The sequence below is a fragment of the Pyxicephalus adspersus genome, chromosome 5 (genome assembly GCF_032062135.1).
Source record: "Pyxicephalus adspersus chromosome 5, UCB_Pads_2.0, whole genome shotgun sequence".
Classification (NCBI taxonomy): Eukaryota; Metazoa; Chordata; class Amphibia; order Anura; family Pyxicephalidae; genus Pyxicephalus; species Pyxicephalus adspersus.
Genome location: NC_092862.1, coordinates 128,937,284 through 128,956,081, shown reverse-complemented (window position 1 = coordinate 128,956,081; position 18,798 = coordinate 128,937,284). Strand labels below are relative to the sequence as shown.

At 35.6% G+C, this 18,798-nt stretch overlaps 1 protein-coding gene across 2 annotated transcripts in view; it reads right to left on the bottom strand.

The window, feature by feature from the left end:
- The window catches only part of MPP7 (MAGUK p55 scaffold protein 7), a 235,597-nt gene that overhangs the window by 33,903 nt on the left and 182,896 nt on the right, over window positions 1–18,798 (bottom strand). For both annotated transcript variants that reach the window (XM_072412676.1, XM_072412677.1), the window contains exon 13: window positions 14,266–14,436. In XM_072412676.1, the coding sequence (XP_072268777.1) occupies window positions 14,266–14,436 (171 nt within the window). The remainder of the gene's footprint in view (window positions 1–14,265; window positions 14,437–18,798) is intronic.

Below are 18,798 nucleotides of genomic sequence, written 5' to 3'. Positions count from 1 at the left end.
ATTTGAGAAAGAAATAGTTTTTGTTCACTTTTTTTTTATTGTTATACTGCTGAGTTTTAGACAAGCAGCATATTTAAAAAAGGCTCCTCTGTATCCAGTTTTCATTTATTTTAAGCCTTCTTCTGCACTCCTGTCAAGGCGTCTTTCATATTGAATTCTTTTACTACTGTGACAGGTCACATCTTCAACATGATGCCTGCAAAATCTCGATATTAAGAATTCTGCTGTTTGATGACCAGCTAAAATAATCTGCCCGGCTTGAGGCTATCACAAGCCAAAAGAAATGTAGCATTGGACCAACCAAGCAAGGACTGAAGCAGATGTTTGTGCAGTTTTATTGGATTGCAGTGTTGACAAAAGGACAAACCAATCTTGGCTACACACCAGACAGAAAGATAAAGAAGCCCAACCCCAATTAGTCAAATATATATGTGCAATTATTTGAGCAAAACTATTTTTAAAAAATGCAAAGAGTATTATACATTAACCTAAACATTAACAAAAACATTATATCGGGATGTATAGGAAAAGTTTCTGACAATGTAACTGACAGGTGTTTTAGGACTCCACTGGATTCATACCACAAATATACCACAAAGAATCGAGCACAGACCAAGTGCTCCCTGTAATGTGAGCTGAAGCATGATACTGAATGCTGCAAACACTCAACACTGTAGTTGTGTGAACTATTAAACAAAATCTGCCGTATTCTTGGTGCAGAGGAACATTTCTCTGCTTGAGGCTTGACAGCAACCTGGTAGATGGTTAAAATGGCCAAGGTCTACAAAATCATAGATTCTCCATCATGTAGAATACAGAACTAATTGGAGAATAGCTGGAAGTGACCAGTACCATCACTATGGTCTTATAGAGGTCATATGTTTGCTGGTGAATGTTTTCTTTTAAGAATCTAAGGCTTTTTGTTTTCTTAAGAGTTGGCATTTGAGAAAATTTACATTTTACTTTACTGTACTTTAGCAGAAAAAGAACAGATATTACAATATATTATTGTGGTCTTCATACCATGCCATCGTGGCATGTTATGCCTTTCCTTTGCGAAATAATAAATCTGCAACAGTGTTTTGAGATTTTGTCCTTCTATCTGAAGGGTCACTTTTAATTCATGGGCCGAAAACACATACAATTTTCCCAAACACCGATGGACTAGTTATACTAAAAATACATATGAGAAATGATGGCATTTCTATAGACAAGCCAAATTCTACACATGCTAGGACTGTCTAGTTTTCTCTTACTTTAAACTGAATGTTCTTTATACTAGATGCTTCCTGACAGTTCATTTATAACTTCTAAAATAAGAAGCTGCTGTTAAGATGAAGCAATTACTGGAGGTCAAGTTATGGATCAGTCAGCTGAGACAGCCATACTGGTGAGGCAGACTGACAAGAGGTTCTGGCTGCTTGCAGTTAGGGGAAGGGGGTCTTTAATGATTTAGAAGTCAGCAGGTAGTCAAATAACGTGTAACCTCCCAAGATTTAGAACTTTTATGGTGAATATTATTCACAAAGACAGCTTGATTATCCAGAGATTTCAGGTGGACATACAAAGAACAGCTCTAGAGGTTTTGTGAAGACACAATGGAAAGGAAAATAAAAAGATAATCCAACACAGATGGCAGACATCATTGAATTAGACTGGTAGAAGACTCTCTATGAAGGATCCTAAGACTTTGTGACAGTTATTGATGGTAATATTGCTTTAAGCTAAGTATACAAGGGGCTGCATGGAGAACAGAGCTGACCTGGCAGCGCTAATGGCATTTACTGAATTGAGTATGTTTAGGTGCAATACATACAGGTACATCATATAAAAGAAATATATACAAGTCAATAAAGATCCAATTAATGCAATTTTAGGTCGGCTCTATAAAAAAATCAATGGAACATATGTGTATTGAAGAATGATTTTGCACAGAAGTGGTTAAAATGATAAAATATTTAATAGTAGGGATGTCACACAGTGTAACAGATGTTAAACAGAATGGACACCTTCCTTCAACATTTTTTTTACTGAATTTATTCACAAATGTCTAGAGGTAGTCAGAAAATGGAAATAAAACAAGAAGAAAATTAAAACCATTTTAAGGCCTTAATCTACAAATCTGTTAGCCCACAGGTGCTGTATGGTAAACACAACACTTACAATAGGTGAATGATAAGACTAATCTATATTCACTTGTAGGAACCTTTCATTCTTGGCCAGCATTACGTTCTTTTAGGGAATTTGTGCCAAAATTGCTATACTGTATACAGAGTAGACAATCTACTCCTCTCATACACAAACACATCAATCAGCCTTGGACACCCATGATCTTGTCATCGATTCCTTGGTAGTCCTAACTTTGACCACTTGTGGTCAATCTAATCATTGTATAAAGCAAATATCACACAAGACTTGTGGTTTGGAGATGCTTTGACTCAATCATCTAGCCATCACATTGTATCCTTTGTTAAAGATGTTTGTATATTTTTCCTTCATTTAACATATTTCTTTCCAGAACTCGCTATCAAACTGCTGCCTAAAATGTCCAACCCCTTAACATTTGTCAATGTAACTAGATAGTAAATGATTTTAATGATTTTCACTAATTGGCATATGTTCTTACCACTCAAGTATAAAGTCACTGAGGAAAAACAAGACACACATTTTGAACATTTTAAGCATATTTGAAGAACCAGTGGAGTTTTAAAAATAAAAAGCAGCAGGCATTATTGCAACTCTTTCTGCAATTATGTGCTTACAAAGATGGCACCAGAGGTAAGAATCTCATCTTGCCTTAAGGTAGGAATGGCTATGTATGCCCAAATTGGCATGAGAATCAAAGCATTTTATGAACAAAAACTTCAATAAAGTGCTTTTGGAAATTCTGTTTATGGAGCTCCTTTAAAACAACTTTCACTTGGCTCATCAGCTAAAACTGTATCTGTTCCAGCTCTGACTTTAATATTCAGTCCTTCGAGAGAGGAACTTACAGACTCGCATCATGCCTCCAAATCTTTTATTTAGCCATCTATTCATTTTGTAATTAAATAGTAAAAGCACAGGCAAAATAAAACTTACTATTAATCCATGTAAAGCCTTGCCCGTTCATACAATATAATTATATACTGGCGTTCATGTTTATGGACAATACATGACGTGGTGACTGGGATTTCTAAGTCCGCTACATTAATAATAGATGAAGAAACATTACTCAAAATGACTTCATTTTATGTGCATTTATATATTTTTTTATTATTACTTGCAGAAAGCCTTGCCACATTCTGAATAGCTATGTTAGAAATTGAACTGTCAACCCTACTGAACCAGTACACAGTAGATTCTGGACAGAGCAATGATTGTGTAAAATCACGGTATTCTAGGCAAAGTAAAAGAGGCTCCAAGGACCAAATTCTCATAACAAGAGTACTCTATACCAACAAACTGTAAATTGTGATTAAATACAATTAGACAGTTGGAGATTTTACAGTTCGATGGCATATACTTTTCCAGCTTCAATAAGGTCTCCTATCATATAATGAAAGTCTACAATTAACAGATACCCAAGGGTGGAGAGTGATGTCCAGAGAACAAAAAACCAAGCTCTGGTTGCAGGTTACATAGAAGCGTGTCAGAGTTTTAAGGCTTTAAGACGCTTGAAATATAAAGTTAAGATTTTAGTTAAGGTCACATCTAATTAATGGCTGATAATTGCAAGAATTTGCCAGGGACAGGTAAGCCTTTTCATTTTCCTCTGTCCCAGCAGATACATATCTTCTGTGTGAGAGAACCTGCTTGACACTGTGCTGTTTAAGTCCCCAGACTGGCTGTCCCTTTCTACCTCCTGATCATTATTATTACACAGTATATCAGTCTCTCAAAGGGGCTCACAATCTAATGCCCCTACTAAAGTCATATGTCTTTTTAATACAGTATAAGGTTTTTTTTTAATAGGAAAACACTCTTATAAAATACTAATTTTGAAAAAAAAAAAGAAAGAGTAAAACAAGTAAAGAAAAGTATGCACAAGAACAAAAAGATCCGATAAAAGATAGAGAAACACTATAAATAACTAGCTCAACTTGACTGTGATCAGCTGGAGTACACCAATCTGTCTAATAAGCCTAAATTTGTAAACCTGTCAAAGGCAAAGCAGGTCAGAAAGCTCTAATCCCTTTTTTTTTTTAATTTAAGTGTTTGGAAAGGTTGTGTTCAAAAACATCTGGCTGTGATTCACAAGACACTTTGGTTTAACAGCTTGTAAAAATGTCTCACAAGACTTGAAGGTGTCTTACAGATTAGAGCTAATTAGTAGATGGCAGCCTAACTACCCTGCGCCCGCTGCTCAGAAAAATCACTCATAAATATCTTCCACTTCAGGAGGTGGAAGGAGGACTATAAAGTGAAACTGTCTGCGAAGAAAGTGGCTGTAATATGGTCTCTAGCCTCCAGTCACTGCAAGAACGGTGCAGACCTCTGCAGTAAAGTGTGACTGGCTTGCAGTGAGTACTTTGAACCTCCTTTGATTGCAGGGAAGAATTAAATGAAGCCTAAATAATTTTATTAAAGTGCTTCGAAGACAGAAGTGGAAGCAGGTGTAAATGTGCAAGAGCATGTAAATGGTAAAAATATGAAGGTGTAAGTGTACAAACATTTAGTTTTTATAGGATTTCTAAGTCAGATTCATTAGGTCATGACTACTTTTACCTTTAGTAGTACTAAAAATATATATAAATTCAAATTAAAGAAATAGTTTTTGCAAAAAAAGAATATGGAATATTCAACTCTTCTTTTAATTGTGTTCTCAATCTATATAGAAGTAAAAAAAAATTACAGCATAAGATCTTGAAGAATCTGACATTTCTGAGAGTATTTCCTGGTCCCCCACAGCACTTAATCTTTGGCAGGGGGGACCACAATGTCTGTATATGACACAGTAGGTATGTAGAGGTCAAACCACTAAATGAAATGGGGAACCATTCAGCATCAAGGAAACATGCTCCACAATTGTAGGGATACAGAACAGAGTCAAGAGAAGTCAGGTATAAAGAACATATAATGATGAATAAATATATATATATATATATATATATATATATATATATAAAAATATATATATATATAAATATATATATATATATATATATATATATATCTCATCATACCATTATTTCCTTTCTTTCAACTGCATAGAGAAGGAGGTATAGCCAATTTAGGCTTTGTATTTGTAAATGCTCCCATAATCCCTTTCATGTAAATGGGGAAGATGGATCATTAACAATAAATAAAGCCATGAGAACAGTAGGGTAGCACACTGCTGAAGAATAGAAGCTAGTGGAGCAAGCAGCAGCAGATGGACCAGTATAGAGGTAACCAGCAACTCATGAAAACAGATTTACTGGTCAGGTCATATTTATTCATGTGCTATTGTTTTAAATATAAAAAGAATAACATCCCCCTGTGATCTGTACAGTTTTCCGATTACACTGTGAGGTTACTTTTTATTATCAACAGCATGAATTTAAGATAATTTTAAAAAGGGATAAAGACAACAAGAAATATGAAATTATACTGTAAAAACATTTAGTATTGCATATTATTTGTGACAGTTTTCTTTTGAGTTGTAATCATTTGTGGTTCATTTGCAATTGTTTGACTGGTTTGATTTGGAGCTGCTATTTTAAATTAATCAGAACAAAGCCTTGAGTAAGGACTTTGGCTAAGTGGAACAAGCTGCAACCAAATGAGGACTTGGTAAAATATATTAAGACACATGAGGCTGGATTTAACACCTCAGTTGTGGTGGTAGCCAGGGAAGGAGGTGGTATCTAAACAATGAAGTCAATGATGTTTTAAACAAAAGAAGTGAAAAAAAAAACACTTGTCTATTCACACCACTGGTCAGGCCATATAACACCTACGCAATAGATCTGCTATGCTACAATATAAATGTCATATTTTGCCTAGTGAACCAGTAAATCTCATCCAATGTGGCAAGCAGTCCTGGATGCCTCAACTATAAAATAGATCCATACCTAATTCAATTAACACTTCAGCTGCCAATTGTACAGATCTTATTTCTGCACTGGCAAAACTTTTCTTTTGCTACGCTACGTTTTTACAGTGATTTTAAATCCTATCTGGTGACTTAGGTTTCTCTCACAACCGGTAATGCAATATTACAGCCAAAAAGTAATTGTCTATAATTAGTGTAAAGCTTTTATCATATAATAATGGCTACTAATTACTGATGATACCCATGAATGGTTGTTCAAGGAAGAGAGCACTTCAACTGTGGCATACAAATAAAAAAGACTTAAAACCTTCTTCTGGAAGTCTTAGGAAAGTCTTCTCCAGTGGTATTTTAGAGCCAGATTGTAGTCTCACCTTATAATTTTTTTACAGTCCTGTACCACATGTTATAATTTTACCTTATTCTTGCTTTGTGTCTTAAAACACCCTTTTCTCTGAGAGGAAATAAATTCCCTGCACTGCCACTTCAGTGCTCTTTGTTGGCTTGGATGGCTACCTGCCATTTCCCTTATCAATAACATCCAATAGTTTAGAGAAAGGAGCAAGTCTGTCTGACCTGGTCTGCTAGAAAACAGAAGGACATTAGGCACGGCAATCAACACAACTGATGCTTACCGTAGGGTTCACTCAAATTCAGGTACACTTACACCAATTGTTGTACCAGAAAAAGTGAATGTGAGCCTATGACTATTAGGATTGGTATTATGTCTACCTAAATTATTTTTTTTTTTTTTTTCATTCAAAGTGGCTGAGCTGAACATGTTAAAATAAGCAGTCCAATTAATGCATATCCAGTGTTCACAGCTTCACTGTAATCAATGACTTTACTCTGGCCCAGTGCAACCGTATGAAAACACATCTGAACTCAGCAGAAAAGAAAACACTTGGCAGCTGAATCTGTTGTGTAAGAAGGTAGCATGCAGTCCTTAAATTTCATTCTCTTCCTGAACCTCCTCTATGGTCCACTGGGAGAAATCCAGTGAAGAAGCCAACGCGTCTGACCTCGGGTTAAACACATCATTCATGGAAGAACATCATCAGCAAAACACAATGTAGATATATTCCAAGGCAGGAAAAAACGAGATGATTGATCTGGTTATACAGTGTACACATTAAAGGCTCAGTCCACCAAGGACTGATAAAAAATTATGGATCAGTTGTTGCTAGGACAGTTATTTACTGGCTCCCAGGGACTCGACTGGTATGATCCACCAAAAGGGTATTCTACAAAATCTAAGCAGAGGACAAATTTTGCCTTCAATACAATGTTGGTAAACGTTTGACACTTCCCTATTGCTCTGTCACGAATGTGTCCCACCATAACATTTTCTTCTTGGTAATGTGACTTCTTGGTAATATTTGTTTTACACTTTTTCTTGCGTTATTCTTCCTCAAATTTCAAAAGGTTTTTGCTGCTTGATTTTTTGTAGTACTTGGGAGAAGTCAATTTGATAGAACAGCATTTTCAAATATTTATGAGACTAAAAAAAAGTGCTCTTTAAAAACAATAGGCGTGTAGAAACAAAACTTTGCCAAACAACCCCAACTTTATTTGTTATGTAAACTGGTGAAGGAAAAATATAAAGTTTTTTTTTTTGTTTTTTTTTGGAGCTAATTGCTTATCACCTTTGTTTTACTGTGTAAAGGTGCGTACACACTTCCAATTTTTATCGTTCCAATCGAACGACGAACGATCGATTGGGCAAAAAATCGTTCGTAAAAAAGTAACCAACGACGCCGACGAACGAGGAAAGTCGCTGGAAACGAACGACCGGACCGACGGATCGGATTGGACGACGATCGTTGAACATCGTTCGTGTGTACGGTCGTTCGTTGATCGTCCATGTTCAGAGCATGCGTGATGAACAGAGCATGCGTTCACTTTCCTGTCGTGCACATAGTTCCTCTATCGCTCAAACGATCGTATCTATTGTGTGTACAATATCTACGAACGATCGTGTCGTTAACTATGTGCAGGATTGGTGCTATACGATCGTTCATATATATCGTGCATGAACGTTCGTCGTTCGTTTTCCAACGATAATAATTGGAAGTGTGTACGTAGCTTAACTCTTCAAAATGGTAAGTATTCATAAAAAAAAAACCCTTTGTGTTGGTCAGTTTATCTTTAAAGTTAATTTACTTGAAGGAGCAGAACCCTGTCAAAATTACTGCTGATAGGGGCACCACTGGAAAGATTCCTTCTCTTCTTGTTTAGTTAGCAATACTGTTGGATTTTCCAGAAAGCAAGATAAACCTGACATATGTTACCACCACTAACTAACCTATCCCAGACTAAAATAAAAATGAAAAATATTAAAAAAAAAAAATTATATCGGAGTTTATAACCTAAGAAGTCTAAGAAGTCCTTGAGAAGTCATGAACCTCTAACATTTTGTGCTGAAAGGTTTTCAAGTCAAACTGATGAAAGTTAAACATTGTTACCATGAATGTAAATTAACAGGCAGATATACCCAATTACCTTGTCCCCAATGGTAAGAAAATAAATCACTTTAGTTGAGAAACAGTGATGTAGTAGATTGAGTGGGCACTGGCACAATTTCCATAGTTGACTCCTGGGTCTTTTTTCTGTTCTGTCTTAAGCCACACACATGTGCAAGTGTTCATTTGTATACAAGAATTCTAGTGTAAGTGTTGTTAAACAATTGAAACAGCAAAAAGACCCTTATGCTATTGTTATCAGCATTCTAGGCTCCATTAACCTACATCTTACAGCACAAATTATTATATAATCACAGTCATTACAGATAACAGCTATGATTTACTGTATGTGTTTGAGATGGAACACCATGCAAAGTGTTGCTAAACTCAAGACAAAAACTGCATTTGCAAGAAAAATTTAAAGATAAACCATTTCAGCAACGCAAGACCATAATTAAAGTAACCAGAACACACGGCACTTATGGTTTAAAATATTAAGGAAGGTTAAGCTGTACAATCCTAAACAAGGGTGCCCTGTGGGACCAAGTTAACGACATGCTACAGGATACATGATCTAAACACCAAGCACTGAGTGCTGATCCGTAAGATTTCACTGACACTTCAAATGCTGTTCTTCATGGATAGTTGAACCTGAAGAAAAATGTGTGAAGTGCTCCCAACATCTGTAATCATCTCTGTTCCTCTTTAGGTAATAGAGTCTTTAGAATGACCTTACCGGCGTGAATACCATAGACAACTAGGTCCACATACACAAGGAAAGATTTGGGATATGTAACAGACATTTATCTATAATATAAAAGACTAATATGGATGTATGATAACCAACATGAATTTTCCTAATTTGTTTACCAGATAATAAATAATGTAGAAAAGGTAAATATATCTAACACAAAACTTCATGCATTAACTTCACAATTCTAAAAAAAATATGGATTAATGCATATTTGCAAATGTATCAACCCAGTGTTCCAGCTGGTATGCCTTATAGTACTAGGGCAATGGACAATGTTATTTTAAAAAATAGGTGGCCCCATACAAAGGGTCAGGGGTCCAAACTCACTATTTCCCATTGAAGTCCTGCTAAACATCATTGTAATCGGTGCTGTAGTATTCTCCTTAAACTACACCTATGTCACTACTTATGCAGAGTTTGAAAGAAAGCATTCCCCAGCACAAATTACATCTGGAAAAAGGTGGGCAATGGACTGGGAATTTGGCACTGTTGGGGGGGTCTTGGTAGTGCCACCCCTAACCTAGTAGGCCTACAACACAGTATTATAGTTAAAGAGATTAGGGGCATTGTAGTGAGGTAGTGGGTTCAGACCTATTTAGTTGTGAGGAGTGACTAAAGCTAGCATTCAACCACCAGAAGACCTGGGTGTCAGAAGTAAACACAATTATTCTTTCACCATACAAGCTATAACTAGAATGCAGTTATGTCATTTGACCAATATAGACATTAAAATATAATTAATTGAACCTTTTGAAATGGTTTTCTTTTGGTTACTGGGATATTTTAACTTGTTTTCCAGCATTAGAGACACAACAGAATGTGAGGAGAATTCTTTAGTCCAGCACTATCCCCTTACCTCCTGTGACTACTATAAAATGTTGCATTTCCTATTACTTTTCGTTTTGGTGACCATTAATAGCTTGACCTTGATCTCTAGTAAGGTCACAACTAGCAAAAAAGCATGACTTTTTTTTGCAGATTTTAGAAATATTGCAATTTTCACTCCAATTCATGAAAAACCTTTTAGCATAATGCCACTCATGCTGTATGAGAAATAAGAGATCATTTCAGATAGCACCTGACCCGCTACACACATTTTAATTTTCTATTATTTTAAGGTTTATGTATTTGACTTGAAAATGTGAAAGACTGCAGTTCAGGGAAAAATGATTTTGGCCACAATTTAACCTTAATCTACAAAAACAATACATTAAGTTCATTTGTCTTGCTCACACATTGTTGCAATTACTATTTTGTTTTAATTAACTCAAAGACGGAAACGTGCACTGTATGAAACACTATCTTTTGGCAAAGGTGAATACGTTTTCTATCACCTATTAAAATCCTGCAGCATGTAAGTTATCCTTTTTAACAATGGCTGTCTATGACATGTGACATGGGCTTCCAAGAAGTTTAATTTGTTAGGTGACTGCAGATCTATTTATGCTGTCTACAACTATTCTCATGGCTCCAAAATACTGGTACTAGTTATACAGTTATTGTAAACCAAGAGGTAAATCATGCTGCTAAAAACTAGGATGCAAATTGTGCTTGAAAGGTCTAATTACAAAATCTTGCAAATATACAAAAGTTGCTTTTTTTTTACAAAATATGTACATACCAGTATAGCAGCAGTCGTACAGTGGCCTACTGAAACCCAAGTGGTAATATCTGAAGGGAGGGTTTGTTGTTCCTACTACATAGGACAACAATCAGCCTTCCTCAATGGTTCATCGGCTAGCACAATGACTTTATATTTCTAGCCCCAAGGTTAAATTTCTGAAAGTATTCTGCTTCCCTTCCACAACATGCAATATTCAATGCATAGTTTGTTTAGAAGCTCCTGTCTAAACTCATCTTTATGCTAGTGATATAGGCATCAGAGAGTGAAACTGATAAATATAGAATATTCTTTGTTAAGGCAAAATATATCAGAATAAATATCAAGACAACATAAGGACAATGAAAGACGGTAAAAGATGTCTTCTAAACTCTATCGTATACTAATTGTCTATTTGGAGGTATGTAAACCTGATCAATTAACCCATTTTATTTACTTCCTACGGTGAACAAGAACGGGGGATTTGTTGGGCCATCTGTAGTACTTCATGTTCTATGACAATGGGTGACAATGGTGCTCCTCTAAAGGTAAAGTCCAGTAGGAAAGTGTTGGTAACTTGCACAGGAATTGTGTCACTGTCAGGATGACTAAGAAAAAAAAGAAAAACAGCCACCACATCTACTGACTGGTAAGCCATATCATTTCTAACTCCACAAAAGAGTATCAAGCATCTCTACCAATATATAAATTAAGGAGACCAAAGCATTTTCCTGAAAAAGAAGATAGAATACCTGCCACTGTGTTTCTTACCTTTTTTCAATTTAACTGTTGGAACCTTCATGGGGCTCCTCAGCATTCAATGGTTACAAGAGTGTCAGATGTCTGTTGGGGCCCTAACATCTAAGGAATCTGATGGAGGTTCCAGCGTTTGAATGGAGAGAAGGAACAGACATTGGCTGCTGGAGAGGTATATAGTACAATGTCTCTTCTTTTGCAGCAAAATAGTAAAAATTGGCAACTTTAACTGATGCTTTTAGTGTAATAAATAAAATCGTCCTTCTATGACTGCAATAGTTTTTTAATTAGAATAGGGTTAAGTAGTAAAGTACAGTATCTGTTCCTTGTCACGCTTTATTATGAGAATCCTTTGTTACTGGAATCAAGCTGGTTTCTAGATGTTCTGCCAGGAAAAGAGCTGGTGAAATGACAACAAATGTCACAGAATAGCCAAATATAATATACTTCCTTGGGCCACTTTTGCCAACGTTGTGGTTCTATGAATAAGCAGGGAAATGTGGTTATTGTTTAATTTAAAGTTTGTCTTACAAAGCTGGCATGACCTAATTTTCAAAAGCATAATGACTTTTAAGTGTGCATTACTCTAAACATTATGATTTTACCCCTTTAGGGCTTGTTCATAATAACAGGATGCGTGTTCCCGCACTTTCAAAATAGGAAACCGAAGTCTTCAAAAAAGTCATTATAGGCTAACCGGACTTGATTGCGCCAGATGTGTCACGCTGGCATAAATTGTAAATATTCACACATGCTGAATTTTTGGTTTTACTGACTTACATACTGTATCCCCATTCAATATAATTAGGCTTTTTAGTATTGCATCTAAGTACTTAAAATTTGTACTCATAAAAAGGGCTTTTACTGTAAAAGATGTGCCCTAAAAGGTATATAGAAGGGTCCAGTATTGTATGTAGACTCCCTGAACCTGATCTTTTACCCATTTTAGTTGTTCTATTAAACCTTAAATACAAGCAAATCATTAATTCTAGACAGAATGTGGAGGGGTCAGGACATATTGGTCCTTATTGTGGTCCATAGCTCCATTGAGAAGATTTTCTGGAACTTTTAAAACTAGGGACACCTGAACAAGAAATGAGAAAGAAATGATTGAGTTAACTGGAACAGAAAGTCACATGCTTCAATAAAAAAGGGACACTGATTCTTACTCTTTTTTATAGTACAACTGCTGTCACCAACAGAGAGACTTCCCATGACTTCCTGTACCCTCACAACAGGGCCTGGAGGAAACCGGACAATTAGGACACAGAACCCTAGCCAGGTTTTTTGATGCTCTCTCTAACATTTTTTACTCTCTAAGAAAAAAATAGTTTTCAGCTAGATTTATTCAGTATGCCAATTCTAACCTATTGATATTTAGTGGTGTCAATATGATCAGAAATACTTCCTTCACTAAGATATGGTAAAACTGTTAAAAGTTCATATATACCAACAACTTATTGTTATATTTTTTAGAAAGAATTGGAAAGGTTAGAAGAACTGTTATGTTCAACTACTTTCTAGTTATATCCAAGATATTTCCTCACTTCCCGTTTTGAAGACAAAAATTTTACTAGACATGAAATGAAGGAAAATCTGCAATAGCAAAACAGACAATAAATAGCTGGAACAGTTCTAGCTTTTCCTTACTTGAAAAATTATATTTTTCTTTCTTTATTTTGTGATGCTGTTGGAGAGATCTCTTATCACTTCCTGTCCATGGGACAATCTTTATACGAGAAAGGAAGTGACTGGAAGTAAAATAAGAAAGGAAATCTAATCCATTTCCAAACCATCCAAAATGAAAAAAAAAAAAAAAAAGGTATTGGCTATGGGTACACGTTCAATAGAAAATATGTAGATCTGATTCTAATTTTACTGATTTAACTGCCTCTGCTGTTTATGTTTTACAAGACATTTTATGACAACATTATATGTATGGTATAGAGAACAAAAAAAGGTTTATGTAGCTAATTGATTAGGATTACAAGGCAATTACAGCTCTGGAAAAAGTCTGAACATGTCCAATTACCTAACGGATAAAAACTGGAATGCAATGATCATCCAAGACCAAGTCTTGAATCTTGAATCAAGCATACTGTCCAACACTGATATTAAAACAGATAATTTTAATCTCTTCCCTCCTAAGTTTTCTTTTACTTTTTATGAGTAAATGAACTTTAGAAAAATGGACTTCTCCCAATATTTCCATCCCCATCTGATTGCTATTGAGGAGATTACTTCAGGCCAACTTGACGATGAAAAACCCTTCTATCTAAGCTTAGACCCTGCAGTCGGAAAAAGTCTCAAGAAAATCTAACTAAGACCATGGCGAAAAGTTCTTACTTCTATTATTACAAGATTAGATTTCAACACCTAATCATATTTTAAGCAGAATAAACAGGGGCCATATAGTATTACCGCTTATCAGTTTTACATTTTGTTATTTGTGGTTTACTCCATACTTTCCAAGTTACAATGTGACATTATATTGGCTGTATAAACACCCCGAGCTTTCAATGCTCCAACGTTCGAAGGTTTAGCTCCGAAATTGAAAAACTCTGGAAAATTATTAACAGATGGAGCAACTGAATATTTGACATCATAGCAAAAGTTCTGAGCAATCGGCTTTAAGAAAAAAAAAACAATTTGGGTGAAGTTTAACAAAGCCTGTACTCACCAACCAAGATGATCAGCCTGTATTTCTCATTAGGCTGTCGTTGATACAATGCCACTTCTTCAAAGGTCGGAACATCTGCCGTATCATATTGGTCGCTCTTCTTACATTCGTACATGAATTTATTTGTTTTTCTGTCTTTCCTGCTGAGACGAAAACTTCTCCGAAAACCGGCTGAAACAAGAACACATTTTTCAGTTAAGAATACGAGTAGCCTGGATGTCTGCAGCGCTCTTTCATAAATATAATATTCATAAATATTTTAACAAATGTAACAGTACAGAAATCATTACAGGCCGGTCCCGAACAAAACCCAGCCGTGACTGCTTTTACTTAAGTTTGTTTTAAAAGTGCCGACTGAGAGATTACTTCTTCAAACCCTGATCGCTGAAAAGCTGCCTATAAATCCTAAACAGCTATAGAAAGCGGCACTTATAGAGCGGCTGGGCACACAGAACTGTGGTGAGCTGGTGCTATGGCTTTATGGGGAGAATATAAAGCAAATATTGGCTTCTTGAAAGTGGTAAGAATTTTAAAAAGCTGCATTCATAATGTAAGAAGACTGCTTAAGGTGTAATACAAGGCACATGTGGAAATGTTACACAAGATATACATTTAAATTTTTTACATTTGATCTTGTATACATAAAACATAAAATGCAGTGAACAAAAAATGGCACATAGAAGACAAGTGTATTTGCAATCGAAAGCTGTAAGGAAATCAAGGATTTTGAACACCCAGTAACAAAATATTAATGTAAAAGTAACCTCGACCTATTCACGCAAGATATGCCAGGAAGGGATTTGCCACATGCCACAAACCATAGTACCAATAAAAAATAAGCAGTTCAAGTAAAAATGATTGGTTCCTATTTTTTTTTTTTACTACATTCTTAAGAGCCTTTTCAGACATGCCTGAAAATTCCTAATGTTGCCCATACACAATGAAATATATATATAGATAGATCTGATACAGTCATAAATAAATAGGATTGACACTATCATTTCGAATGCTTTCAAACATCTCTAAAGTATTTATTCTAAAGAAGAATCAATCAGATGGGCTGCAAAACTATTCTAAATCAATTCTAAAACAATCATTTCAGATTTTTTTTCTTTTTTTTTTACATGGAAAACAATCGTTATGTTAGTCATTTTATCTACGTGAGGCACTAAATGTCTATTTCAAGGAGCCAATGATTAACAAATAATCAGCACTAAGGAATACTTTCAAATTATCTACTATCAATTACCCCAGGGTCATTACTTTTTTAAAATCTATTCATTAAAAACAGATTGAAATGATGTCCCTGGTGTTCCTTAAAACAAAACAACTCCAAAACAAGCAAAGTCTGTTTTCTCCAGCTTTGGTGTGCACAGGAAGAGCAAGATACTACTGGTAAGTATAACTGGAGTTAAAGTAGGAGGGCTTAACAAACCATTAATTTGCTTTGAATGGGAAAATGTTATTGTCTCATTAAAGATGCAAACTAGTGAAACATGTTAGGTTTTTATAAACATACATAATAACACATTGCTGAATCTGAAAATCATATAAGCCACAGAAATGGGCATAAATGTTTGCTACCACAAGGACAGAATAAAATATATATATATATATATATATATATATATATATATATATATATATATATATATATATATATATCTAGATACCCACTTGCCAGGGTTTCCTGGAAGATAAAAATGATGCAAATACATAAGATTACATGAGACTGCTTTTATGAAACTGTTGCACAGAAGACTGTTAGAGAATCTGTTATACAACAGACTGAGAATATATTATCATGTAAACTTTCCTGCATACTTTGCAATCAGAGTACAGAAGATTCTTGATCCCTTGTACAGTCATTGCACTACCATCCCACAATTGGATTTATCTACCTGGTCCAATTCAATACCATGTTCATATTAAAAGTAACATACGGGAATCTGCCCACTGCAGAACTCTACAAAACAAAGGATCAGGAAGAGTAGAATTAAAACAAACAAAAAAAAAAGATTGCAGAACAAAGATAACAAGGGCAGAAAATCTGAAACAGGTGAAACAGCCAAAGAGCATTGCAATGGGAGGTCTAGGCAATAATGGAGTCTGCATACATGATGTCTAGCAATGCTTTAATTCTACAGACCACCATGGAGGGTACATACAGCCTTCCTCCACTCATCCTCGGCCAGAAACACATCTACTTTTCAGAATAACTTTCTGGCAGCCATCCTATTTATCACTATGACAAACAATGGAAAAAATAACTTTACACAACCTTGTAACGAGAGGAGATTATTATTGAAAACAAATGATGATCTTAAGATCACAAAGTGTTCCCTAAATACCAAATGTCTTGGGAAGGTTTATCCACTTGACAATTATAAATGAACATGTGTTGTCACATGACTGCATTCCTACACAGTTTCCAGAGCTGATGAACAGCAAAATAATGCAAGACAGCAACAGAACCCTTCAGATCTGCAGAACTTGACTTTACTGACCTTTATACTGCAAACAATATAGACAACATTCTCCAACAATTATTACTATATTAGCATGTGTCTCTATATCATTTTATCTCCATTACTAGTTGCTAAAAAGAAAACAATGTTCAGGGGTTCATGTACAGCACTACTCTTCTTCAAGTGAAGCAGGTTTTCTTTTGACCACCCACAGATGTTTTCATTATGGCAAACACCATCATACTGAATAAAACGGCATGGTTCCAAAACATTTTTTTTTAAAGAGCAGAAATTGATAAGAAATTCTTTACTGTAGTCCATGTTTGTTTTCCTGGGGACTTTAATATTGGAACAGAATTATTGGAGATCCAGCTGTGTTAAACAATTACTACAACTACTAAAAAATAAATGATGTTTATACATTAAGTGAACCTATGTCCAAATCTTGCATGTCTATAGTTTCTGATCAAGCGTTAACCACTTTAAAACAATCATTTGTCTGTGTATCTTAAAGCATTGTGTAAAAATGCATTTTTAAAATTTGCAACACAGTCATTTTTCTAGGAGAAACTTGGCAGGTTGCCAGGCCTCTTTTGTAAACAATCAGCAGGTGGCAGTGTCCCTATCCCGCGCCCCCATTCATTTTCTATGGAGCTTTTGCTGGGAGACGCTACATGTGGTATCTTCCAAGAGGCAGCGGTTCTCTGGCATGAGAAAGAAGTAAATACACATCTTGATGTTTTAAATACCAACTCCAATTTTTTGTGCCACAAAACTCCCTAATTTCTGGTTTCACCCTAACAGGTGAATAACTATAAGCCCTTGGGCTGTGCATTCTTATGTATTTCTAAATGTATAGTTTTATTGGAAGGTGGCAACCCTAAATAGGATAAGTCTTGGGGATTTTTTACATCTAAATAGGCTGAGAATGTCAGTCCCCTGGTTGTCATGCTGATGTCTTTAATGGAACCCAAGTTTTCCATACTTGTTGCTGATCCAGAACAAGTACAGAGATAAGGTAGTTCTAGATCATTGGCTCAAAAGAACTAATAATCAGGCACTTAACAGTTTCAGAGGATGTTTGGCAATGGCAGCCCTTGTGCTTCTCCATTGACAGGTGTATTTTAAGCCACGCTACGTGCTAACTAAATAAAGGAACACGATTTGTAGCACCCAAGCATATGGTAAATATATAATTTAGGATACAAACACAATAGGTTTAATATAAAAACATATTTCATCAAAAAGCTTCTATCAACACTGAACATTTAAAATACAGATGCTTAAAGTTGGGCACAACTTCAGATTCTAGATAAATTCAATGCTGTAAACTGCAAGCAGATCACATAATTTCTTATATTGTGAGATGATGTGTGGATCCAATATCTTGAACATATTTGGCTGCTGATATATTAACTTTTTTCATACATAAGGAACTCACAGGATACAGGTAGGATTAATTTTTTCATATCTATACTTTTATTTTATACTGACGATCTGAATATAAATAGATTTATGCCATATATATATATATATATATTATTATTAAACAGGATTTATATAGCGCCAACATATTACGCAGCGCTGTACATTAAATAGGGATTGCAAATGACAGACTAATACAGGCAGTGATAAAGGAGGAGAGGACCCTGCCCCGAAGAGCTTACAATCTAGTAGGTGGGGGAATTTCACACACAAAGGATGTGAGATATGTAGTGTGGGAAGTAGTGATGGTTTCAAATGACAGAAGAAGCCGGGTAGGCAAGTTTGAAAAAATGGGTTTTGAGTGCTCTTTTAAATGAGCAGAAAGTAGGAGCAAGCCGAATAGGACGAGGAAGACCATTCCAGAGAGTTGGTGCAGCTCTAGAAAAGTCTTGTATTCGTGCGTGTGATGAGGTTATGAGTGAGGAAGTCATTAGTAGGTCATTGGAGGAGCGGAGAGAGCGGCAAGGGGAGTATTTTTTAACCATGTCAGAGATGTAAGTGGGACAATAACTGTGTAGGGATTTGAAGGCAAAGCACAGGAGCTTAAATTTGATTCTAAGGTGAAAAGGAAGCCAATGGA